Source organism: Musca domestica, unplaced genomic scaffold (genome assembly GCF_030504385.1).
Source record: "Musca domestica strain aabys unplaced genomic scaffold, Musca_domestica.polishedcontigs.V.1.1 35, whole genome shotgun sequence".
NCBI classification, from domain to species: domain Eukaryota; kingdom Metazoa; phylum Arthropoda; class Insecta; order Diptera; family Muscidae; genus Musca; species Musca domestica.
In genome coordinates, this window is record NW_026712315.1 from 7,811,612 (window position 1) to 7,838,548 (window position 26,937).

At 35.8% G+C, this 26,937-nt stretch overlaps 1 protein-coding gene across 2 annotated transcripts in view; it reads left to right on the plus strand.

Moving 5' to 3' along the window:
* The window catches only part of LOC101898395 (multiple C2 and transmembrane domain-containing protein), a 157,752-nt gene that overhangs the window by 118,912 nt on the left and 11,903 nt on the right, over positions 1-26,937 (plus strand). Inside the window, exons 3-7 of one of the 2 annotated variants that reach the window (XM_011297040.3) lie at positions 9,322-9,941; positions 10,089-10,197; positions 10,311-10,453; positions 18,186-18,377; positions 24,617-24,768. In XM_011297040.3, the coding sequence (XP_011295342.1) occupies positions 9,322-9,941; positions 10,089-10,197; positions 10,311-10,453; positions 18,186-18,377; positions 24,617-24,768 (1,216 nt within the window). Of the gene's footprint in view, positions 1-9,321; positions 9,942-10,088; positions 10,198-10,310; positions 10,454-18,185; positions 18,378-24,142; positions 24,378-24,616; positions 24,769-26,937 lie in introns of those variants that run through there. The other variant, XM_005190418.4, reaches the window with a different exon arrangement.

Sequence of the window (26,937 nt, forward strand, 5' to 3'; positions counted from 1 at the left end):
GGTAGTGGTTAAAATAAAGAGAGAAAATCATAATATAAGTTCAAAGGACGTTTTTTCTCCAGAAAAACTTTAAGAGGTCTTGAGGGCTTTTAGATGATTTTTAAGTACAGAGGAGCTTTTAGAAACCCCATAAAAGATCTCAAAATATATCCTATTCAAGGAAGAGCTTTAAAAACACATATATAGAAAGAAAAGCTTTAAGAGGACTTTTATTTATCCTAATGTTTTAAAAAGTCATCTACCTATAGAAGAGCCTTAAAAGGTGCTAAAAGCTCAAATTTAGGAGGCTTTAAAGATTCTCATGATTGGACTCAAAAGTGTTTCCTCCATATTTGAGCTTTAAAACATCTAATATTCATAGAAAAGCTTCAAAAGGTGGTGGTTAAAGTAAAGAGAGAAAATCATAATAACAGTTTAAAGGGACTTTTACTTGGGGGGTTTTGGGGGGTATTTAGAAGACTTTTTACTAAAGATAGGCTTTTAGAAGCTCCTTAGAAGATCTCAAAATATATCCTTTAGAAAGAATAGCTTTACAGAAACATCTATTGAAAGAAAACTTCTAAAGAACAGGTACAAAAGGAATTCAATCTGTAAACAAGCTTTACAAAGTCTTCCTGCTACAGTAGAGCTTTGGAAAGCATCCTATATATAGAAGAATTTTAAGTGTTTATCTATCCGCAAAGGAAGAGCTTTAAAGGTCTTCTATTGATAGAAGGGTTCTTCTATGCATATAAGAGCTATAAAAGGTATTCATTCCATTAATATAAGAGCTCATAAAAAGCGTTCTATTCATAGAGAGCATTTAAAAGCCTTCTATTCATAGAAGAAGACCTTATATTCTTCTAATTAAAGAAGAAGAGCTTTTAAGGGTCTTCTATTCATAGAAGCGTTTCAAAAGACCTCTATTCACAGAAGAGCATTAAAAGGTCTTCTGTTCATAGAAGAGCTTTAAAAGGTCTTCTGTTCATAGAAGAGCTTTAAAAGGTATTCTGTCCATAGAAGAGCTTTTAAAGGTCCTCTGTTCACAGAAGAGCTTAAAAAAAGAGTTCTGCTTATAGAATAACTTTAAAAGGTTTTTTGTTCATAAAAGAGCTTCAAACAGACTTATGTTTATAGAATAACTTTTAAATATCTTCTGCTCATAGAAGTGCTTTTAAAGGTCCTCTGTTCATAGAAGAGCTTGAAAAGATCTTCTATTCATAGAAGAGCTTTTAAAGGTCTTCTGTTAAAAGACGGGTTTTAAAAGGTTTTTTCTTCATGAAGAGCTTTAAAAGGCCTTCTATCTATAAGTGAGCTTTCTGTCTTCTTCTGGCCAAGAAGAGCTTTAAAAGGTCTTTTATTCATAGAATAGCTTTGAAATGTATTTTATTCATAGACGAGCTTTAAAAGCTCATCTATTCATATCCATAGGAGAGCTTTAAAAGAAAGTTCTTATATTCATAGAAAAGCTTTAAATGTTAATATATTCATAAAATAGCTTGAAAAGGTTTTCTGTCCATTGAAGGGCTTTAGAAGAGCTTCGTTCAAAAACGTCGTCTATTCGTTTTTCTGTCTGCAGAAGATCTTTCCTCCATATGGAAGCTTTTAATGGTCTTCCAACTATAGAAGATCTTTTGGTAAGTCATTTTTAGCTAGGTTCTACTGTCGATTTATTTAATCTAGCTATGATTTGATGTCAATAACAAATCTATATCAAACACCGTTACAGGTATTGATGTTCGACATTGCCGAGATTGCATGACAAATTCCCATAGCGAGTTGGAGGTGCAAAACGGAAACACAAGAACGAGGTTATGGATGTGGTAGAGAATGGAACATTAATTGCTAGATTAAAAATGAAAGCTATGAGGAATTGATGGTTGATTCATAATGTTGATGAAGTCAACACGAAAAGGGAAATAAAAATAAAATCCTTAAGAATCGTTTAATTAATAAAAGGAAGATGATTGGTTTATGGACCATTTTAGGATTCCCTTTATGACTTATCAAAAGAATAATACAATTTGCATTCATTTGTCTATATTCCCAGGCATAAAGGCCGCGGCCATAAAAATAACAATCTGCCCCAATAAAAAGGCCAACGATTAAAAGTCAAAGGAATAGAACTTTGCTTTGATGATGGGCATAATAACTAAATGTGCCCTCAATGAAGGTTTTTTTTTCGATTTCATGATTATATCATAAATGTTATGTCACAGCGTGACATATGATGGTACACGCATACATATATGCATATCTATATGTGTCGGTACATAAAAACACTAGAGTTTAAGTGTCGAGGTTGCTTCATTTTAAGGTCACTCTTCAAACAAAAACTGAAGAGTCATACCAAGAATATTCATATGGAATATTTTGTGGGGGAAATTTCAACGCTTTGGTATAAAGTCGTTGCTGTTAAATGTTCAAAATGTCATAAAAATGTTACATGCAAGTGCGTACTCACTACTCACCCATACACAGATGTACGGGGCATATTTGTATATTCAGCCAGCGAAGAAAACCCTTTGTGCGATGTCTTCATGTGGGCTTGAATAATGATGATAATAAAGAGTTGTTTATACACATTTGTATTATTTTATGTCCTTTGCCATATTACCGGTGAAATATGTTGTTATAATTAAAATATGCGTCAGAGAACAATAATTCGTACACTGGTTGTATCTTCAATTTTAAGTTAATTAGAAATATACCGGCTTGCATTCGTTAATGGAATAATATGATATTAAAAATGGATTTAATCACATTTAATCATTTTCTAAATTCCGCATCTGCTTTGTTAGATAACTCGGTATATCAGAAAGGAGCCCATTGTCATAGAAGTTGGAAATTTCTTCTGGTGCTAATAGGTACTCTTAATGAGTAATTTTTTATATCCTCCACCATAGTATGAAGGGTATATTAAGTTTGTAATTCCGTTTGTTACACCTCGAAATATATATTTTAGACCCAACAAAGTACATATATTCTTGATCAGCATAAAATTCTATGTCGATTTAGAGATGTCTGTCCGTCTGTGGAAATCACTCTAGCTTCCGAACGAATTGAAGTAGATTGATAAAATTTTACTCAAATGAATATTATGTCTGCAGGACTTTTGGTATTGAAAATGGGCCAGGTTTTGGTATAGCCCCCATATAATTGTACCTCCTTATTTTCGGTATTTTGTCGATTTAAGCGACACTTTTCACTGGAATTGTTTCAAATTTGGTATTTGAAGTTCGTAATGAATACTACAGCCTATGACAGAAAATTGTCAGTGCAGATCCACGCATTCGTATAGCCCCCATATAACGGCACCTCCAGATATTCGGTATTTTGATGAGTTTCACGTTTGGTATTTGAAGTTTGTAATGGATACCACATCCTATGACAGAAAATTGTTTGTGCAGGTCCACGTTTTGGTTTAGCCCCCCATGTAATAGTACCTACCTATATTTGGTATTTTGATGACTTTAGCTACAATATTCACCGATTTTTTTAAAGTTTCGCTTAAAGGCTTATGACAAAATTTGCCTATTTTTTCCTAAAAATTACTAAGTTCGTTCCAAATGGTGGAGGGTATTCTAAGTTCGGTCTGGCCGAACTTACAGCTTTTTTACTTGTTTAACATAAACATTGTGGCCTTTAATTAATTCGGTTACAGTATTATGATTTAATGAAAATAAAAGGTTTGAAAGTCTAGTCACTTTCGTCATTTTCCGTCTAGAAGCTGTAGAAAATATATTCGATTTGGTGAAATTTCACATTTTATTTAATTTTTTTAGAAAACCGGCATCGAGTTTTTTTATAATATTTCACGTAGCATCAACATTTAAAATTTTCGGAAAATATCTAATTTTTGTCAATTCTTTCTACCTCTCCAGAAAAATCTCAATTTTTTCCAAAAATTATGCATTTTTTGAGATTTTAATGTTTATTAAATTTTAAGCAGATCTTAAGAGTTTTTGAGAATATTTGTTGCATAGACTTCCTTGTGGAACACTTTGCCGAGAATCGCCAACAAATTAAGGACATTTTAGGGATATTTTGGGCAAGAGCTTTGAATTCAACAAAATTCGGGGCAAAGAATGGTGAGTTAAAATCTAACGCGCACAATCACATTCTGGATAAGAATAGTTTGTTCCTAGTCCCTGATTTATTTAGAAGTGTTCCGGTCAACAATGGTGTCCTAAAATAATCAAGGATGTATTGGGCAGGAACGATTGATTTAAAAAAGTCCATGGCACCCTGGCAAAAATCAGAAACTGAAAAACATTCTGAGCGAGTATTGTGGTTAAGGACGACAACTTCTCTTTTAGTTCCTGATTTTTTGCCAGGGAATCGTGGATTTATATATGAACAAAAATTGTGGATTTTAAAAAAGCAAGGACATCTTGGACAGTTATCCTGAATTTAAAGATATTAAGGATATATTCAACAACCTCCAGATCAAGAATCGTGGATTGTTGTCAAAGAGCCGTGCTTTTAAATATCAAGAACCTTTTAACCAAAAATACTGAATCTATAAAAGTTAAGGACAAGAAAAATTGGCAAGGATCTCCTGGTCAAATATATTGAATTTTGTGTCCACAAACCATGGATTAAAAAAATTAAGAACATTCTGGCCAAAAATTATGGTATTAAAAAAATTAGGGAATCCTAGGATCGGTAGATAAAGAGAAACAAAAACATCCTGCGAGAATCACGAACTAAAGAAAAAAATGTCAAAGAATCATAAATTAAAAAAAATCGAGGACATTCACACCAAGATATTCGGAATCTTGGATTTAAAAAAAAGTATTTCACGAGGGCTTTCTGTCTATAAAAGTTATTTGCAAGTACCACCAGACTATATAAATCGTGAATCGTGAAAATATTATTTGATATTTAAAGGAACTTTCTAAAATAATCTGAAGAACCTCCTCGCTACATAAATCATAGATTTTTTAAAAATTTCTTTTTTTTTTCAATTTTCATAAATAAATCTGAAGGACTTTGGGTATTTTTCAAAAATATTTTCTAAGGTCCACTTTGCTAAATTAATTATAGATATTGCAAAAATGTTGTTCTCAACTAGCTTCAATCGTAGATTTTTTAAAATAATCCTCGAGGGCCTCTTGGCTACATAAATTGAGGACTTTTTGAAAACATGTCTGAAGGACCTAGCGATTTGTCATGTATTTTTCTCTGGGACCTAAGGGATTTGTTAAAAACATTTCTAAAGGACCTCCTGGCTGCATAAATCATGGATAAAAATCCTGGACTTAAAAAAAATATTGCTCACTCCGTTGATTTTTTTAAAGTATTTCCAAGGGCCTCTTGGTTATATAAGTCGTGAATTTAATAAAAATATTGCTCGAGGTCCCCGTTAATTTTTCAAAAGTTTTTCTCAAAAACCTCCACCTTCAGGCATATAAAATTTGAATTAAAACAAGTTAAAAAGCAGTAAATTCGAGCGGGTCGAACTTTGAATACCCTCCACCATTTGGAACGAATTTGAACATTTTCAAAAAATACAATCCTTTAAAAATTCTACTAAAAATACCGAATATAGCCATTATATTGAGGTCTATACGATGTGGACCTACATAGGCATTGTTTGTCATAACCTAATACCATATTCAAATTCGAAACTTGAAATAAACGGTGAATACTGTAGCTAAAATCATCAACATATCATATATAGGGATGTACCGTTATCCGATATAACGGATAACGAAGATCTGGACCAGCATAGACAATTTTCTGTCACAGACTGTAGCATCCATTACGAACTTCAAATACGACATCTCAAACAATTTCGGTGGGTTGTGTACCTAAGCTCGTCAAAATACCGAATATAGGGAGGTGCTGATAGTAGTAGTTCCCATTACGAACTTCAAATATCAAAATTGAAACAATTCCGGTGAATAATGTCGCTAAAATCATCGAAATACCGAATATAGGGAGGTACCGTTATATGGAGGCTTTACAAAGACGTGGACCTGCACAGATAATTTTCTGCCTTAGGCTATATTTCAAACTTCAAATACCAAATTTGAAACAATTCCGGTTAATAATTTCGCTGAAAATATCAAAATATCAATATCGGAAGGTACCTTTATATGGGGGATAACGAAGACGTGAACCTGCACAGATAATTTTCTGTCTTAGGCTGTAGTATACATTTCGAACTTCAAATACCAAATGTGAAACAATTCTGGTGAATAATCTCGCTAAAATCATTAAAGTACCGAATATCGGGATGTACCGTTATAAGGGGGCTATACGAAGACGTGAAGCTAAATGGCCCATTTTCAATACCCAAAGTCCTACAGATATAATATACATTTGAGTAAAAGTTTATCAACCTACTTTATTTCGTTCGGAAGCTAGAGTGATTTCCACAGAGAGACAGACGGACGGACTGCGCTAAATCAAAAATGTACATATTTTGTGGGGTCTAAAATGTATATTTCGAGATGTTACAAACGGAATGACAAACTTTAAAAAATAAGAACACATTAAGGACCTCTGCTCGGTCAAAAATCATGAATTCCTAAAATCGTGGATTTTATTGTATTTATTATTTCAAGGACTTTATGCTTTATAAGATTTTCTCACGATTTTTTAATTTTTAAAACAAGTAAAATAGTATCAGTCGGTTTTTCCGACAGATGTATACCCCCAGCCTTGAGTTATGTACGTGACAGACTATATCGACTACTTCTTGTACTTTATATGAGATATGTGCACTTTTTGGGAAATATGCGGCGGGTAACCGATATAGCGGACCGAAGTTTTCCATTTTCATACTTCATCCAATACAGATAAAATATATTGGTATGTGCAAAATTTGAAGGAAATTGAACAAACGTATCCAATTTTATGCGAAATCATAAATTCCGACAAATTACATATTCATATCAGAATACTGGTTAAGAGAAATATTTAGATATAGCAAGAATCACCGACTTGTTTCGCAAGTTATGACAATTATAAGTTGGCAGATCTTGTGTTGATAAAAAAAATTGAGAAGCTTCAAGTCTGAATAGAATCGAATGTTAATTTTGCGCTTTACGAGCTTCATGGATACTAAAAATTTTGACCCTTTGTGGGGGAGGTGCCACAAGGAGTGGACCGATGTATTTCATCTTGGCACCGGACCTTGGGTTAATAAAATTATTGGGATATGTGAAATTTGAAGACAATCGGTCTCTTATATCATCCAAGTCTGAATAGAATCGGATGTTAATTTAGTGTTTTAAGAGCTTGATAGATATTTAAAATTCCGACCTTTTGTGGGGGAGGTACTTGATGGAATGGACCGATATTGTCCATTTTTGCACCTGATCTATAACTGACGTAAATATCAGGATTTGCAAAGTTAGAACAATATCGGATTATCGATTCTCTTTCTGTGCAGAAAATATATATTTTTTGAAAATCTCGATCATTTCTGTGGGAGGTACCAGAAGGAGTGGACCGATATATTCCATCTTAACACCAGACCTTGGGTTACATTAAACATTGGGATGTGTGAAATTTAAAGACAATCGGACTCTTACATCAATTTTATGAGAGTTTTAATTATTTAATATTTTGACCCTTTGTGGGGGAGGTACCAGAAGGAGTAGACCGATCTTGTCCATTTTCACACTTGACCTAGTACTAACGAAAATATAAGGATTTGTAAAGTTTGAGCAAAATTGGATTATCGTTTCTCTTTCTGTGCAAAAAAATATTTTTTTTTTTCAAATTTCGACCATTTGTGGGAGAGGTACCAGAAGGAATGGACCGATATATTCCATCTTAACACCAGACCTTATGTTACATTAAATATTGGGATGTGTGAAATTTCAAGACAATCGGACTCTTACATCAATTTTATGAGAGTTTTAATTATTTAAAATTTTGACCATTTGTGGGGGAGGTACCAGAAGGAGTAGACCGATCTTGTCCATTTGACACACACTTGACCTAGTACTGACACAAATATTAAGATTTGCAAAGTTTGAGCAAAATCGGATGATCGTTTCTCTTTCTGTGCAAAAAAATTTTTTTTTTTCAAATTTCGAACATTTGTGGGGGATTTACCAGAAGGAATGGACCGATATATTCCATCTTGACATCAGACCTTGGGCTAACATAAGTATTGGCATGTGTGACATTTGAAGACAATCGGATTCTTTTATCAAATTTTATAAGAGCTGTAATTATTCAAAATTTTGACCATTTGTGGGGGAGGTACTTGATGGAGTGGACCGATATTGTCCATTTTCACACTTGACCTAGTACTGACACAAATATTAAGATTTGCAAAGTTGAAGCAAAATCGGATTACCGTTTCTCTTTCTGTGCAAAAAATAATTTTTTTGAAAATTTCGAAATTTTTTTGGGGAGGTACCAGAAGGAGTGGACCGATATTGCCCATCTCCTAAGTTTGACAAAAATATTACGATGTACCAAGTTTGGACCACATCGGATACTTCCTTCGAGAGTTATCGTGCGCACCAGCCAGCCAGATATATGGATGGACGGATATCGCTAGATCGACTCCAAATGTTTTGAAACGGATTTGGTCTAAAGAGACCTAGGATCTAAAACCGTTATTTCGACTAGGTACGTTTTGACCGTATCAAATGATATATACCCTCTGTAGCCATATGGCTGAGGGTAAAAAAAATGATATATATCCTCTGTAGCCATATGGCTGAGGGTATAAAAAACTAAAGGCCTTTTTGCGCTTTGAATTTCTTATGTGATACAAATCATTCCTTTTGGCTACATGTGGTTAGTCAGCTGAAGAATGCATCGGTTTACAAATCACCTGAAACTTTCTCATTAACTTTTCATCGATTTTGATTCAAAATATTTATTGATTTATTGAAAATAACATTGAATCTATTGGGATAAAAAGCTAAACAACTATTTGCATTAATAAAATAATAAAATTTTTAAAATAGTATGTTAATTTAATATAAGTCATATTAAATTTAATGGCTTTTTCGCCTATTTAAACGTATGAATCCTACTGTTACAGCAACTGTTAAAGTTGCCCTAACCTTGACATCACGTTCCATCTTTTCCCCATAATCTTGGGTCGCAATTAATTAATCAATTTAAATGCCACCCACACCACATCCCACAAATGCCACCCACATCTGTATCTTGGCATAGGACTTTTTCAATTTATCCTCAGAACATGTTAAATGTTGAACACAGATGTACCCATTCACTCAGTCAATTTGTTTTAATTTGAAATCGAACAGACACGACGTGTGACGTGACAACTGACATGAATGTACAAAACAAGGCATTAAATCCTTTTGTCCTTTTTCTTACGATTCCTTTATTTTACAGCACGTATCCACTACAGTGACGATGTGTTGGCAAGCGAAGAGTATCGTTCGGAATATCGTCGTCAAGAATTCAACAGCAAGGAGTCCATAAACCTAACACCCTCGGCCACACCACACGGTTCGCCACAATCCCGCCAACGTTTAGGACAGCATTTAAGTAAATCAGCCTCCGAATTGAACGGTCACAAGGAATCACCGCAGACATCACCGAAACGGGCGAAAAGTGCAGCTGCGCCACACACATCCTCAAGTGGCGGAGGAGGGGTGTTGCAGAAAACCCATGGCTTCTTTAATAATCTGAAACATCGTTGGGGACGAGCGAAAAGTAAGGATCGGGTGGGGCGTAAGTCACCTAATGATTTTCTCGAGGAGAGTACGGATTATGCTGCCGACTACAGTTCGGAGAGTAGTTCTGTCACCCAATCGCCAAGGCATAGATCGAAGACCATAGGAGGTTCACCTTTGGCCAAGGAATTTAAGGCCACCGCTAGAATGGCCCAGGCCATCCAGAGATTTGGTGGTTCCATGGAGGGACGGATTGATGAGCATCCTGAGAATGGGGGCAGCAATTATGGGGCCAATGATTCGCATTTGACAGCCCGGCAAATTGAACATTTACAGGTGGGTATTCCAACTACTGTGTGGCCTAATTAAGAATCTAATAAGTGTCTAGAGATTTACCAACTGTTGATAATTGCATTTTTCCATTTTCTTTTTTTTTCCAACACATTCTCTAATATTTTTTTTGCCTTGTCACATTTTGAAAAGGCCGAAGAGAAACGCCGCAAAAAGGAAGCCCAATTACGTCAATATGTCTTCTTTCAACTACGTGTTCATCTCAAGAATGGCAGTGATTTAGTGGCCATGGATAAAAATGGTGAGTGCAAAGTGGACTGATTTGAAACGTTTTTCATCTTTTTGTTGCTTTTGCATTGGATACAGTTTGTAAATTATGTGTCGGTGTGTTTCTTTTTCTTCATTTCTTTTCAGGTCTGAGTGATCCTTATGTTAAATTTAAAATGGGCGGCCGCCTCTTACACAAATCCCGCACAATACATCGAGATTTGAATCCCGTGTGGGATGAAGTTTTTGTGGTGCCAATTGAAGATCCTTTTGAGCCAATTATTGTTAAGGTGAGTTTTATGATTAGGCACGACGCCGTCAATTGTTAGAGAAACGTGTGGCCGATTGTAAATGAAAAATAAGAAGATTACGTGAAGAAGATGTACAAAATTGAATTGAACAAAGTTAACACCTGTTTGTTACAAGGCAACTTACATACAACCATACATTTTTAGGATAATGTAAAGCATTTGCCCAGACCACCTTCCAAGTGAAATTTTCTTTTGTACATTCTAGTTCATTTAAAGGGGCTACAGTGAAATATGGAAATAAGATTACTTTTGCATTGAAGGATTGGGGTATGTAGGAAATTGTGGAAATTTGTACTTAAGTGTACTTAATGATACTAAATTTGGTATCATTTGGATTTGGGTGAACCAATGGAGTTAGTACCTCGAAATTTAGGAATAAGGTGAGTGTAGGATTGGGATATGGAAATTTTGTACTTATATGTAATAAAATGTACTAAATTTAGCACATTATGGATTTGGGTGAACTGATAGAGCTGGAATCATAAAATTTTAAATTAAGATTACTATTAAAGTGAAGGATTAGGGTATGCAGGAATTTTTGGAACTTCGTACTTATGTGTACTATATGGTACTAAATTTGGTAAAATTTGTATTTGGGCAAACTGATAGGGCTGATATACTGAAATTGGGAAATGATATATATATATATATATATATATATATATATATATATATATATATATATATATATATATATATATATATATATATATATATATATATATATATATATGTGTGTGTGTGTGTGTGTGTGTGTGTGTGTGTGTGTTATTGAGGAATTGAAGTATGAGGTATAAAGGAAGTTTTGGGAATTCGTACTTATTTGAACTAAATGTGCCACAATTTGGGTTTGTGTGAATCGATGGGACTGGAATTCTGAAATTTGGAATAAAGACTTAGGCACAAAAAGAGTGACTGACTGACTAAATGATTCATTAAAAAAAAATGAGCTCGGGGTAAAGCCATTGAAATTCCGAATAGTGCAAGAGCTTACACCGCAACAGAAAGAAAATAGACTCAAAAGAGATAAAGATTTACTTCGCTTGGCCAAAAGTGTTGAACTGCCGAATTCGGGTTTCTCCGATGAGAAAACATTCGTTGCCCAGCAGTTTGTAAACAAACAAAATTATCATGTTTACTTGCCAAAGAGGTCAGCTGAGAATTTGCACCTTCTGTTGGCCACCAGAACTCAATCGCCGGCCATGGTGATGGTGTGGGCCGCCAAAACAGCCGATGATCAACCGTGGCATCAGAAAAAATTACGAATATTATAGCGAAAATATTCTGGAGGGTGTATTAAAGCGTTGAGCACGCCAACATTTTGGCTGTAGACCTTAGACATTTCATAGGGACTCTGCACCATCGCAAGCGCCAACCAAGAATGATTACAAAATGAGGTTCCTCGCTTCATTTCAAGCGCATAATGGCCACCAAAATCTCCGAATACCAATCCGTTGGAGTATTGTGTCTGGAGTATTTTGGACAGCAAGGTTGGCACTAAATATTACCCAAATGTCGATCACCTTAAGCAAGCGCTTCGCCGGGAATTGGCCAAAATACCGCAGAACAGCATTCGAGCAGCGTGTGACTGTTTCATTGGCCGTTTGAAGGCCCTAATTCGTGTCAAAAGTGACCAATTCGAACAAATCTAAAATTATTCTAAAATTAGATGCTATTTCCGACATTTTTTGCTTTCGTTCAATTATTATTAACAAAAAAAAAATAAAAATTATGGCGTTTGACTTTGTTGCAGTTTTTTATCTCAACCTGTATATTTACGAATGTTACTAAATTTTGTTATTGAGTGAATATATAGATCTGGAATCCCGAAATTTGATATTTACTTATCTGTTTGTATCTGGTGGTGGTTTTTGCAAATGCTATCTATAATTGTTCGAAAAGTACTAAATAGTAGTCGTTTTGGATCACTTTTGGTTTCAAGGATAGCTCTACTAAATATGCATAGTATTGAGGGTATCACACCTTTTACTGCTTTTATATTTTTAAAGTCCTTTTGAAGCTGTTATAGCTTAAATGTTATAAACTAACCAAATTATATTCATTCGCATTGTGATGAAGAGTATAAATAATTGAATGCCAATGTGTCTTCCATCCTTTTTTCAATTTTCCTTTGCAGTAAATAAATAATTGCAATTTCTATAAATTGGCCAACAATAGCGAACATTGTAAAATGAAAAGGATCTGAAATAAATAAGTCAAAATAAAACAGAAAACGGAAATCTTCTTTCGTTTCCATTGCTGGATAAAGAATATCATGATAATGAGAGGGCAATTGAAAATGATGACGTACAACTCATCCGCATTACATTCATTGCTGTGTGGCTCATTTGTCTCTAACTATTCCCAGAACAACGCATTGCCAATATTCATTTTCGAGGAGGGTACACACAAATTAAACGTAACTTAATAATGTTTACGGACAATTACTTGAAATTGGATGCCCTTAATATTTGATGACATTTATTAAATGTCGAAACACTTTTAAATTGAATAACCTTAAGGGAGTTCTGTTGACCTAAATTTAAAGAGTCCTCTTGGCAATTGGCTTAGTGACAACATTTACACAAGTATACCTAAAATAGTTGGGTCATCCGGAAAGGGGAGCAATTTACATGACTGATTAAATGGAGAAGGACAGTAGGACAAGGCGGGGAGAGTAACAGCAAAAAGTTTTAAAATCAAAATAAAAAGAATTGTTTTAAAAAGGACCCATTTGAGATCGCATTGATATTTATACCCTCAAGCATATGGCTAGAGAGGGTATATATCATTTGATATGCTCAAAACGTGCCTCATCAAAATAACGGTTTTAGACCCTAGGGCTCCTTGGACCAAATCGGTTTCAGGACATTTTGAGTCGATCTAGCGATGTCCGTCCGTCTTTCTGTCTGTCTGTCTGGCTGCTACGCACAAAATCTCTCGAAGGCAGTATCCGATTTGGTTGATACACCGTAATTTTTTTCTGTGAAACTTACATCGAGTTCGGAGATGGCCAATATCGGTCCACTCCTTCCACCACAAAAGGTCAAAAATTTAAAAAAAAATATTTTTCTGCACAGAAAGAGAAGGGATAAACCGATTTTGCTCCAACGTCAGATGCAAAACTGGATAATATCGGTGCACTCCATCAAGTACCGCCCCCACAAAGGGTCCATATTTTGAATAATTACAACTCTTATAATTATAATGTGATGTAAGAGTCCTATTGTATTCAAATTACATACATTACAATATTTTTATTAACCCATGGTCTGGTGTGAAGATTGAATATATCGGCGCGCTCCTTCTGGTACATCCCCCACAAACGGTCAAAATGTTGAATATTCATGAAGCTCATAAAACGCGAAATTAACATCCGATTCTATTCAAATTTTGGAACATCTCAATATTTTATCAACAAAATATCTGTTATAAAGATGGTTGAGATCGGACCTTCTGGTACCTCCTAAACAAAGGGTCAAGGTTTTAAATAAACAAAACGATCATAAAACCTGAAATAAGCATCCGGTTCCCCTACAAATTCACATTTGCCATTATTATACCTCCACCTTGGCAAAACATTACATGTATAGGTCCACGTTGTGGTATAACCCCCATATAAAGGTACCTCCCGATATTCGGTATTTTAATTTTTTTGCCACATTTTTTCACTGATTTGTCTAAAAATTGGTATTTGTGGGTCATAATGGATCCTAGTTCGTGTAGCGAAACATTGCATTTATAGGTCCACGTTTTGGCGTAGCCCGCATATAACGGCACCTCCCGATATTCGGCATTTTAATGGTTTTTGCCAGATTTCTTCTAATGTTTCTTTTACCCTAAGGTGGAGGGTATTAAAAGTTTGGCCAGGCCGAACTTAATGTTTTTTTACTTGTTTTTTTACTAACACAATACCTGCTGTGAAGATGACATATATCGGCGTACTCCTTCCGATGCTTCCCCCACAAAGGGTTCATCATTTTGAAAAAACAAAACGTGAAATGAGCATCCGGTTCTCTTCAAATTTCACAAATGCAAACATTTTTAAATTAAGACATATCTCATATACAGGGTGATATAAAACTATAACTGCAACAAAGTCAAACGCCATAATTTCGTTAGTTTATTATATTCAAGCTATAACAGCTTCAAAAGGACTTAAAAAAGATAAAACCAGTAATAGGTCAAAAGTCGGGCGTGGTGGACTATGTGATCCCCACAACACTGTGTATATTTAGTAAAGCTATCCTAGAAACCAAAAGTGATCCAAAATGACTACTTTTCGAACAATTATAGATAGCATTTGCAAAACCACCACCAGATACTAACAGAGAAGTAAATTTCAAAATTCGGGATTCCAGATCTATATATTCACTCAATAACAAAATTTAGTAACATTCAGCACTATTCGTACATATACAGGGTAATATAAAAAAACTGCAACAAAGTCAAACGCCATAATTTTTACTTTTTTTTTAATTTTATTGAATAAAAGCAAAAATTTCGGAAATAGCATCACATTTTAGAATAACTTTAGATTTGTTCGAATTGGTCACTTTAGGCACGAATTATGGCCTTCAAACGGCCAATGAAACGTCACACGCTGCCGAATGTTGCTCTGCGGTATTTTGGCCCATTCCCGGCGAAGCCCTTGCTTGAGGTGATCGACACTTTGGTATTATTTAGTGCCCAATATTTTTAGTGGATACCAGTCCAACGGATTGGTTATCCCGAGATTTTGGTGGCCATTGTGGGCTGGAAATGAAGCGAGGAACCCAATTTTGTAACCAATCTTGGGTGGTGCGTGCTGAGTCCTGTTGGAATGTTCAAGGTCTGCAGCCAAAATGTTTGCGTGCCCTAGATCGATTTATACGAGGAATGGTCGATTAATACGAGCGGAAAGCGACCACCGGCTGTGATGGCGGCCCCCACCATCACCATGGCCGACGCTTGAGTTCTGGTGGCGAACCGAAGGAGCAGATTTTCAGCTGACCTCTTGGGCAAGTAAACACATTCATTTTGTTTTTTTACAAACTGCTGGACTGGTATATTTTTTCCCATCGGAGAAAACCAAATTCGGCAGTTCACCACTTTCGGCCAAGTGAAGCAAATCTTTAGCCCTTTTGCACTTGCACTTTTTTGAATTTTGAATTTCAATGGCTTTACCCCGAGCTAATTTTTTCAATATTTGCCGAATGGGATATTGCGATATGTTCAGCTCATGAGCCATTTTTCGGCCACAGCGATGCGGGTTTCGATCAAATCGCTTCTTTACTTTTCGAACCATTTCTGCTGATGTTGATGTTTTCTTCTGTCCACTTCCTTAACGTCGGGCTACGCTACCAGTATCACGGAAACGAGCGATGATGCGAGACACAAAAGATTTATTCACATTTAAATGCTGGAGTGCTCTAACGATAGCCAATTGTTGTTTTCCAACCTTGGAATTCCATCACGAATAACTTTTTTAAACAATATAATGAGCTTTAACTGGAATAGTATTAAAAGCTGTCGGACGAGTGTCTTAGAAATGAGAACAGTCTGAAGTTGATTGCAGTTTTTTCACCTCACCCTGTAAAGTGAAGGAAGTAACTAATACATTACAAACCTCGCACATCGCAATTTTTATATCTTATTTATTTAGGTTTGATACGAAATAGAGTGCCAACAATTTGATTTATCAAAAAAGAAGTCAAAATATAGTTAAACAATCGAACATTGACTAAGGGTATACACCTGCCGGTAAAACCGATTGATACCTTTTAACTTGTTTTTTAACGAAAATAAGTAAAAGCTATAAGTTCGACTGGGTTGAACTTTGAACACCATCCTCCATTTGGAAAAAATATGGAAGTTTTCAAAAAAAAAAAAAAAACAAGTAAAAAAGCAGTAAGTTCGGCCGGGTCGAACTTTGAATACCCTCCACCATTTGAAACGAATTAGAAAATTTTCAAAAAAATAAAATCCATTGAAAATTCATTTAAAATCTTTAAAATACCTAATATCGGAAGGTGCGGTTATATGGCACCTATATAGTGGATATTGTGGATCTATGTAGACAAATCTATGTCTGGGGTAAAGTACTCACAAGGAACTCCTTGTGTGGATTTTCAGATAATTCCATTGGGAAATGTGGCTTAAATCATCAAAATCCCGAATATCGGGGTTACCGTTATATGGAGGATATACGATATTGTGGACCTACATAGACAAATACCTTTCAGGAGGTTAAAGTGCTCACAAAGAAATCCTTGTGTGGATTTTCAGAGAATACCATTGGAATATATAACTAAAATCATCATAATGCCGAATAACTGGAGTACCGTTATATGGGGGCTATACGATATCGTTAACCTATATAAAGATCTCTATGTCAGGGGCTAAAGTGCACACAAAGAACCCCTTGTGTGGATTATCAGACAATTCCATTGAAAAATGTGGGTAAAGTCATCAAAATACCGAATATCGGGGGGTACCGTTATATGGGAGATATGCGATATCGTGGACCTATATAGACAATTCTTTTTCAGGGGGTGAAATACTCATAAGAGACTCCTTGTGTGGAATTTCAGACATTCAATTGAAAAATGTGGCTAAAATCATCAACATACCGAATATCGGGGGGTACCGTTATATGGAGGCTATTCGATATCGTGGGCCTATATAGATAATTCTCTTTCAAGGGATGAAGCAATCACAAGTAACTCCTTGTGTGAATTTTCAGACCATTCCATTAGAAAATGTGGCTATAATCATCAAAATACCTAATATCGGGGGTACCGTTATATGGGGGCTATACGATATCGTCGACCTATATAGATAATCTTATTACGAGGTATAAAATACCCATAAGGAACTCCGTATATGGATTTTCAGACAATTCCGTTGAAAAATGTGGGTAAAATCATCAAAATACCGAATATTGGGGGGTACCGTTATATGGGGGCTATACGATATCGTGGACCGATATAACCCATCTTCGAACTTAACCTGCCTGCAGACAAGAGAGATCTGTGCAAAATTTTAGCTTCCTTTATTCCTTATTCGTTTAGACTATAGCGTGATTACAACAGATGGACAGACGGACGGACAGAAGAGAAGAATATATATACTTTGCTGGGTCTAAAATGATTATTTCGATGAGTTACAAACGGAATGACGAACTTAATATACCCTCCATACTATGTATGGTGGAGGGTATAAAACACAAACACCAACGAACTGCAAATACAAAATTTGAAACAATTCCGGCGAATTATGTCGAAAAAGTCATCAAAATACCGAATATAGAGAGGTACTGTTAAATGGGGGCTATACCAAAACGTGGGCCTTTATTTCACATTTTCAATACCAAAAGTCTTGGAGAACAATTAGACGTCTGAGTAAAATTTTATCAACCTATTTCAATTCGTTCGGAAGCTAGAGTGATTTCCACAGACGGACAGACAGACGGACGGACGGTCACCGCTAAATCGACATAGAATTTTATGCTGATCAAGAATATATATATACTATATATGTAGGGTATAAAATGTATATTTCGAGATTTTACAAACGGAATGGCAAACTTGATATACCCTCCATACTATGGTGGATGGTATAAAAATGGAAAATGAAAATATTATAAAAAGTCAATTTAAAATGCCCTTCCTTTTTAACTTTTCAACCACCATCATGTTCTGATCCATATTTTCATGCCTCTCTCTTAAAGGTATTCGACTACGACTGGGGCCTGCAGGACGATTTCATGGGATCGGCAAAAATCGATTTGACACAACTGGAATTAGGCATTGCTGAAGATGTCAATTTGGCGCTGCACGATGTCAACCACCCCGACCGGCCAATGGGCGAAATTCTGGTGAATTTGACTCTGTGGCCGCGCAGTCAAGAGGACAAAGAGCAGGTGAGTGCAAAAAAAATTAAACATCTGGTCATACATTTTTTCTCCCATAAACAAAATTAAGTTATGCAAATAAGCTTTATGGCCGAGGCAATAAATAAATAAATATGCCGACGTCTTATCCATAAATAATGTTATAAATTTGCCTATTAACTTTGTATAAACATCAACGGGAAAATATATGGCTATGGAGGAAGAAATATGTGTGTCGGACATCTTTTATGGGGTTATCCACCACTATAAAGCCGCTTCATATTTTTCTTCTTCTGGGAACATTGGACATATAAATAAATCATTTATTTCTCCCATCTTCCGTCATCGTATTAAACGGAAATATTTCCAATTCGCTTTGGGATATGTTTGATTGGTCTTGACGTTTCTTCTCCCTTTTGGGCAATTATTTATGACAGTCAACAATTTGAGCAAAAAAAAAAAACAAATAAATGTAAACAATGAAGTTGGCGCCGAATATATGTGTGTTTATGATTTGTCCTTTTATTTTAGGCCCAATCCAATTTATGTCTTTTTCTTATGGGCTACTTAAAAGTTGTCCTCTTTAGGGGCCGGTGAAAGATTTTCTCATCATCATCTTGTTCTGTTTGTCTGTTTGCTTTGGGGGACGGACTTTTTCCGTCTGCAGTGTGATTAATGATATCGTCTGGAATCATTGCCGCTCCTTGCTCAGTTGTTTCTAACCGCCACCAACTGTCATGTTGTTGTGTGTGAAAATGCCATTGTCCTGCTTTTGGTCGCCCACAATGACACACTGACAGTGTGCAAAATTCATGATAATGGTGTTGACAATGACAGCTTTTTAAACTGTCAGTAACGACCACCTATAAAGATAAAAATGGTTGTGAAGTAAATGAAGGAGAAGGATTGTTGCACTAAATTAACATTGTATGAGTGGATTTTAAATAGAGAGGAAATATGTAGAATCCAGAAGAATGTCTTCTAACAGAAGACCATAAGTCTTCGTATTGACGACTAGAAACCTATTAATTGAGAAATCAAAAGTTCTATCTAAAGAAGAACTAAATCAATTTCTATGTATAAATTATCTATTCAAGGAGAAAGAATTCTTATAATAGAAGAACCGACGATCTTCTGAGAGAAGAGAAGTCTTCTCAGAGAAGAGCAGAAGTTACTCTCAGAAATAAGCAGAAGACCTTCTCCGATCAGAGCAGAAGGTCTTCTCAGAGAAGAGCAGAAGGTCTTCTCAGAGAAGAGCAGAAGATCTTTCAGAGAAGAGCAGAAGGTCTTCTCAGAGAAGAGCAGAAGGTCTTCTCAGAGAAGAGCAGAAGGTCTTCTCAGAGAAGAGCAGAAGGTCTTCTCAGAGAAGAGCAGAAGGTCTTCTCAGAGAAGAGCAGAAGCACTTCTTAGAGAAGAGCAGAAGCACTTCTTAGAGAAGAGCAGAAGCACTTCTTAGAGAGGAGCAGAAGCACTTCTTAGAGAAGAGCAGAAGCACTTCTTAGAGAGGAGCAGAAGGTCTTCTCAGAGAGGAGCAGAAGGTCTTCTCAGAGAGGAGCAGAAGGTCTTCTCAGAGAGGAGCAGAAGGTCTTCTCAGAGAGGAGCAGAAGGTCTTCTCAGAGAGGAGCAGAAGGTCTTCTCAGAGAGGAGCAGAAGCACTTCTTAGAGAGGAGCAGAAGGTCTTCTCAGAGAGGAGCAGAAGGTCTTCTCAGAGAGGAGCAGAAGCACTTCTTAGAGAGGAGCAGAAGGTCTTCTCAGAGAGGAGCAGAAGGTCTTCTCAGAGAGGAGCAGAAGCACTTCTTAGAGAGGAGCAGAAGGTCTTCTCAGAGAGGAGCAGAAGCACTTCTTAGAGAGGAGCAGAAGGTCTTCTCAGAGAGGAGCAGAAGGTCTTCTCAGAGAGGAGCAGAAGGTCTTCTCAGAGAGGAGCAGAAGGTCTTCTCAGAGAGGAGCAGAAGGTCTTCTCAGAGAGGAGCAGAAAAAAGACGGTTTTCTCATAGAAGATCTAAAGAAGCTATGTTCATAGAAGAGAAAAAAATCTCTTCGCATAGAAGAGCAAAAGAAGCTCTTTTCATGGAAGAGCAAAAGAAGCTGTTCTCGAAGAAGAGCATAAGGTCGTCTCGGAGAAGATCAGTTGTTTTTTTTTTTCGGAGAAGATCAGTTGGTCTTTTTGGAAGATCAGTTGTTCTTTTCAGAGAAGATCAATTGGTCTTTTTCGGAAAATATCAGTTGGTCTTCTCGGAGAAGGATCAAAGACATTCTCGTAGAAGGCTCAAGGGTCTTCACGTAGAATGGTCGAAAATTTTCTCGTAGAAGGGCAAAAGGTTTTTCTCTAAGAAGACCACAAGTTCTTCTCATAGAGGTCTGTTAACAACATGAATAAATTACTCTAATGCCAAAAAACAAAAGCCTTAAAATATGCTACATTTTTAGAAGCTCAACAATTCTAATTTCCCTTGTGATTTTATTTCTAGAGTTACCATCGTTATTTTTAAAGAATTGAACAGGTGAAAACGTTTGGGACCAACAGTGATTATTTTTGATCGCAATTTTGGCCACACTGGGGAGGGAAAATTTAGTATAAAATTATATTGGGCAAAACCGTTATTGGTAAGGTCTGCCAAACAGCATATTTGAAAATGATCAACAGAAATCAAACACTAATGTTAACAATGGCTGAATTTTTAATCCTGAAGTTCCATCTCGCCACAACACAATAAGAACTTTTCATTGAAGCTATATCTAAATGTGGACCAATATAGTTCGACATTCAGTACAAAAAATGCTACTGGCCACACCAATGTCTGTGTAAAGTTTGAAATTTCTATTATGAAAAGCATGAATTTCAACAGACTGACTGTCAGATAGACACACTGACGTATAAAGCCATAAATTGTCTTAGAATATTACTCCAATCAAGATTATACATATCTATGAAGGAAACAAATATTTCAAAGTGTTATAAAATGGAATTAAAATGTTAATTTTATTGTAGAGCGCCAGTTTTGTTCACGTTCCGACAAAGCTTACAAATTAGGCTTGGCAGGGCATATTTGGTGCAATTGTTTATATTTTTAGCTATCCGCATGTTTACTAACAGAATGAATGTTTCTTTGATAAAAAAAAAAAACAAAAGCTGTGGCCTAAACCACACACAAGCAGACCAATACACAGCGATAACAAGCACCAAATGAGTTACTTTACAGTAAAGCTCAAACCCCACACTGCAGCGCTTTGCATGAATCAGCTTACTTTCTCTGCTCTATTGACTGAGTACTTGACTGACAATTGGCGTTAAACTCAATTACGTTAAAATACACTGAAAGAAAAACAGAAACAAGTTAAATAGTATCAGTCGTTTTTGCCGACAGATATATACCCCCAGCCTTGAGTTATGAACGTGAAAATTTTCGAAAAATGGAAATATGCGTCAGGTAACAGATATAGCGGTCCGAATCATTAATCATAAATTCCGACAAATTACATATTCATATCAGAATACTGGTTAAGAGAAATATTTAGATATAACAAGTTGTAAAGAATCAACGACTTGTTTCCCAAGTTATGACAGATAAAAGCATTGGAAATTGTGACGCTTTGTGGGTGAGGTACCAGAAGGGATTGGCAGATGTATATGATCTTCACAACAGATATTGCGTTAGCAATAATGTTTGTATGTGGGAAATTTGAGGAAATTAATGGATATATTTGGATGCTTCTTTCGAATTCCTTGAGCGTTTTGTTTTTTAAAATCTTGAACCCTATGTGGGGAGGTACCAGAAGAAATTGTCCGATATCTACCATCTTTATAGCTGATATTGTGTTGATGAAAATATTCAGACGCACCAAGTCTGAATGGAATCGGATGTTAATTTTGCGTTTTATGAGCTTCATGGATGCTCAAAATGATGGATGAATTGACCCTTTGTGGGGGAGGTACCAAAAGGAGTGGACCGATACATCCTATCTTCACACCAGATCTTGAGTAAGTAGAAACAAAGGGACGTGTGTAATAAGAAGAGAACCGGATGTTTATTTTGGATTCTTTGCTAGTTTTGGTTATTCAAAACTTAGACCCTTTGTGTGGGAGGTACCAGAACGAATGGTCCGATCTCTAACATCTTTATAAAAGATCTTGTGTTTATGAAAATATTGAGATGTGCCAAGTCTGAATAGAATCGGATGTTAATTTAGTGTTTTCAGAGCTTAATGGATATTCAAAAGTTCGACGTTTTTTGGGAGGTACTTGATGGAATGGACGGATATTATCCATTTTTGCACCTGACCTAGAACTGACGCAAATATCAGGATTTGCAAAGTAAGAACAAAATCGGATTATCAATAATTTTTCTGTGCAGAAATTTCGACCATTTGTGGGAGAGGTACCAGAAGGAGTGGACCGATATATTCTATATTAACACCAGATCTTGGGTTAACATAAATATTGGGATGTGTGAAATTTGAAGACAATCGGACTCTTATATCACATTTTATGAGAAAAAAAATTAAGTTTTTGAAATTTCGACCTTTTATGGGGGAGGTACCAAAAGGAGTGGACCGATATTGCCCATCTCCGAACCCGATCTAAGTTTGACAAAAATATTACGATGTACCAAGTTTGGGCCAAATCGGATACTCCTTTCGAGAGTTATAGTGCGCACCAGCAGTCAGACAGACAGACGGACGGACATCGCTAGATCGACTCCAAATGATCTGAAACGGATTTGGTCCACAGAGACCTAGGGTTTAAAACCGTTATTTCGACTAGGCTCGTTTTGACCGTATCAAATGATATATACCCTCGGTTGCCATAGGGCTGAGGGTATAATTAGTTTAAAAATGTTTGATTAAAATCGAAGACCCTAAGTAATGAGTCTGCTTGAATTGAGCTTCTTGACTATGAATATCATTCTCGATTTGATTGCAAATAATCTATGTCGGTGTAGTTTTTATACCCTCAGCTATATGGCTAGAGAGGGTATATATCATTTGATACGATCAAAACGTGCCTAGTCGAAATAACGGTTTTGAACTCTAGGTCTTTTTGGACCAAATCCATTTCAGGACATTTGGAGTCGATCAAGTGATGTCCGTCCGTCCGTTTGTCTGACTGACTGGCTGACTGCCAGTGCACTATAACTCTCGAAAGGAGTATCCGATTTGTTGCAAACTTGGTACATCGTAATATTTTTGTCAAACTTAGATCGAGTTCGGAGATGAGCAATATAGGTCCCCTACTTCTGGTACCTCCCCCACAAAAGGTCGAAATTTTCCATAAATATATTTTTTGCACAGAAAGAAAAAGGATAATCCCATTTTGCTCCAATTTTGCAATTCCTAATATATGCGTCAGTGCTAGGTCAGGTGCGAAAGCAGACAATATCGGCTTACTCTATGAATAATTTTATTAACTCAAGGTCTGGGGTTCGGCACGGTACCTCCTCCGGTACCTCCTCCACAAAAAATCCGTTATAAAGGCGGTAGAGATCGGACCATTCCTTCAGGTTTTATAAAATCCAAAATAAGCATCAGATTATATTTTATTTATATTTTTCTTCAAAATTCTATAATTTTTGGCGTTTTTTTCGATTCAGATCAGCTTTTCAATATTTTCTCTCAGTGTATTAATATTATGAAACTTTTGTTTTCAAAATATTTACTAGCTCTTTCTTCTAAGTCTAGCCACAAAGTACGAAAAAACACAAGCGAACTTCATTTAGTCAGTCTTTGTTTCATTTCGCATCGTCGAACAAGGCAAAGTGTTTGGGGGCTTTACAAACAAACCGCCGCTAAATAGCAAAAAAGGCACATAGGCAGACACACAGACAGACGAACCGACAGAGTGCAATTCGACTGGCGCTGAAATGTTGTCAATATTTTGAAAGCGGAAATTAAATCAAAATCATGAAAAACTACACTTTTAATATCAATGGCAGTAAATGTCTGGCGAATAAAATTGCATTGATGAAACGTTGGCGCAAAACCCAGCAACAATGGACGGAAAATTTACACAACGAATTGGAGGATTTTTGTGATGTTAGTTGGGAGTGCAGAACAAAAAAGAAAAGAAAATTGAATATTGAAATTCGTATTGCAATCAGTTTCTTGTGTTTATATGACTCAGTTCCAAAACCATTATCGATGAACTTGAAATTTTTTGTGGTTTACGGAGAAGGAAGCTTTGAATTGAATCATGCCGTGCTAACTAATTGTTACATTTCCCATATTACACATAATAAATAATCTATTCTCTCTGGTTTTTTTCACATTTCCAGCATTTCCAGCGAAACTCAAAATTGGCTGAATCATCGAAACGTTTAAAGTCTCAAATCTGGAGTTCAGTTGTTACGATATTGCTGGTTAAAGCCAAAGGTTTGCCGCTGGCAGAGGATGGCAATAAATTAAATGATGCCCACATCAAATTTAGGTAAGTAAGTTAGACTTTGTCATAGAGTTAGTTATTGTTTCAGTGAGATGTCAAAGTAAATAATAGCAACAATAGTTCCGTGTTGAGGGTGAAAAATAACTGATGGGAGAATATTAAAAGTAGATGTGAGGTAATAGTTTGTAAAATATTAACAAAATGTGTTTCCTAAATAGATTCTTTCATTCGTATCGATTCACTTGTTGCCAGAAAATTACCAAAGGAAACTAAGAAACTTATGGAAGCATCGCTAACAAAAGATGGCTCAATGGCATATAAAATGTATCTATAGGAAGGTCTACAGAAGATCTGAAGGAATTAAGTTTTTTTTTTTACCGAAGAAAATCGCCTTCAACAGAAGGTATTTGAGAAATGTATTATTAGGTATCAGTAACTTTTTAACTTTTTCAAGAGAGCTCTCTAAGATAATTATAGGATAATATCATATCTGGTTAGACTTAAAGAAATTTCTACTAATAAACTGCCCTCAGAAGTGATTCTGAATGCCATTAGGAGTGACTCTAATTCAGAATCCGTTTTAAGTGCATTATATTAGTAGAATTTTCCCCAAGTCTAGGATATAATCAAAGACAAATTTTAAAACTTCTTAATCTATACCTCTAGATTAAGAAGTTTTAAAATTTACCCCTTCTGGTAGAGTCATCATGGTTGATCTTGGGCCAGTAAAGTCACTCAGGGCTAGTTAAGTTACAATTTTCGAAAATTTCTGCTATTTAAGTTCTATATTTTAATATCTCACGACATAGACGAATAATGTAAATGTAAACAAAGTCACTATTTCATTTGGAATTGATAAATAATAATAAATCATAAAAATATTCAATATTTTGTATTTTGAGAGGATTGAGTGAATAGACTTAAGCTCTCTCACAGCATGAACGACATCTATTGAAGCACTTTTCTTCGGAGATAACAGATGAGACAACTTTTTGGTCTATACATTAATTTGTCTATGATATTATCATAGACAAATAAAGGTATAGACTAAAAAGTTTTAAAATTTCCCCTTCCGGCAGATTTCACTATTGTTGACCTTGGGCCAGTCAAGTCACTCAGGGCTAGTGAAGTCACTCGACTTCGAAAACAATTTATTCATTTTTCTGCTATTTAAGTTTTATAGTTTTATATTTCACGACATAGTTGTTAACAAAGTCGGGCGGGGCCGACTTTACGATATCCTACACCACTTTGCTAGTTTAGTAGAGCTCCACATAACAATTAAAAGTTTTTATGGGAGAATTCAATCATACACGCTATGATTATAATTATAATTTAAATTTCAAAGGACTAAATATGCCGAAGCATTTGCATTTATTATCCATTTGGTGCGCAATTATTTTGAAAACGAATAAAGATAAATATGGGAGCTATATCCAAATCTGAACCGATCTCAATAAAATTTGGCAAATATATTTCTGAGCTGTATTTGATATATTTTCCCTAAATATCGTTGTTACGTAGAGCATATTATGGCTGTGTGTAACAAATACAACAAATCGGATGAACAATATATATGGGAGCTATAGATATATATGAACCGATCTTCACCAAATTTGGCATACTACCTTCTAGACTCAATTCGGTCGTATGTGCCAAATTCCATCCCATTTGGGCAAATATTAGACGTTTGGTGTACAATAAAAGGTAAATCGGACGAAGTTATATATGGAAGCTATATCCAAATCTGAACCGATTTCGATAAAATTTAGCAAAGTTACTTCTGAGCTGCATTTGATATATTTCCCCAAATATCGTTGTTACAGAGTGCATATTAAATATTAAATAACAAATCGGATGAACAATATATATGGGAACTATAGCTATGTCTGAACCGATTTCGATCAAATTTGGCATACATATTTGCAGGTCTAATTTGGTTGTACGTGCAAAATTCCATACTATTCGGGTTGATATTACACGTTTGGTGCACAATATCGGACGAAAATGTATATGGGAGCTATATCTAAATTTTTTACCGATTATCTCCAATTTCAATAGAGTTCGTCCTTGGGCCAAACAAATGTTGTTTTGAAAATTTCATCTCAGTCGGATAATGAATGCGACCTGCATTTTGTTCACAAGAATATATGGACAGACGGAAGACGGACGGAAAGACGAACAGACGGACTGACATGCATAAATCAACTCAGA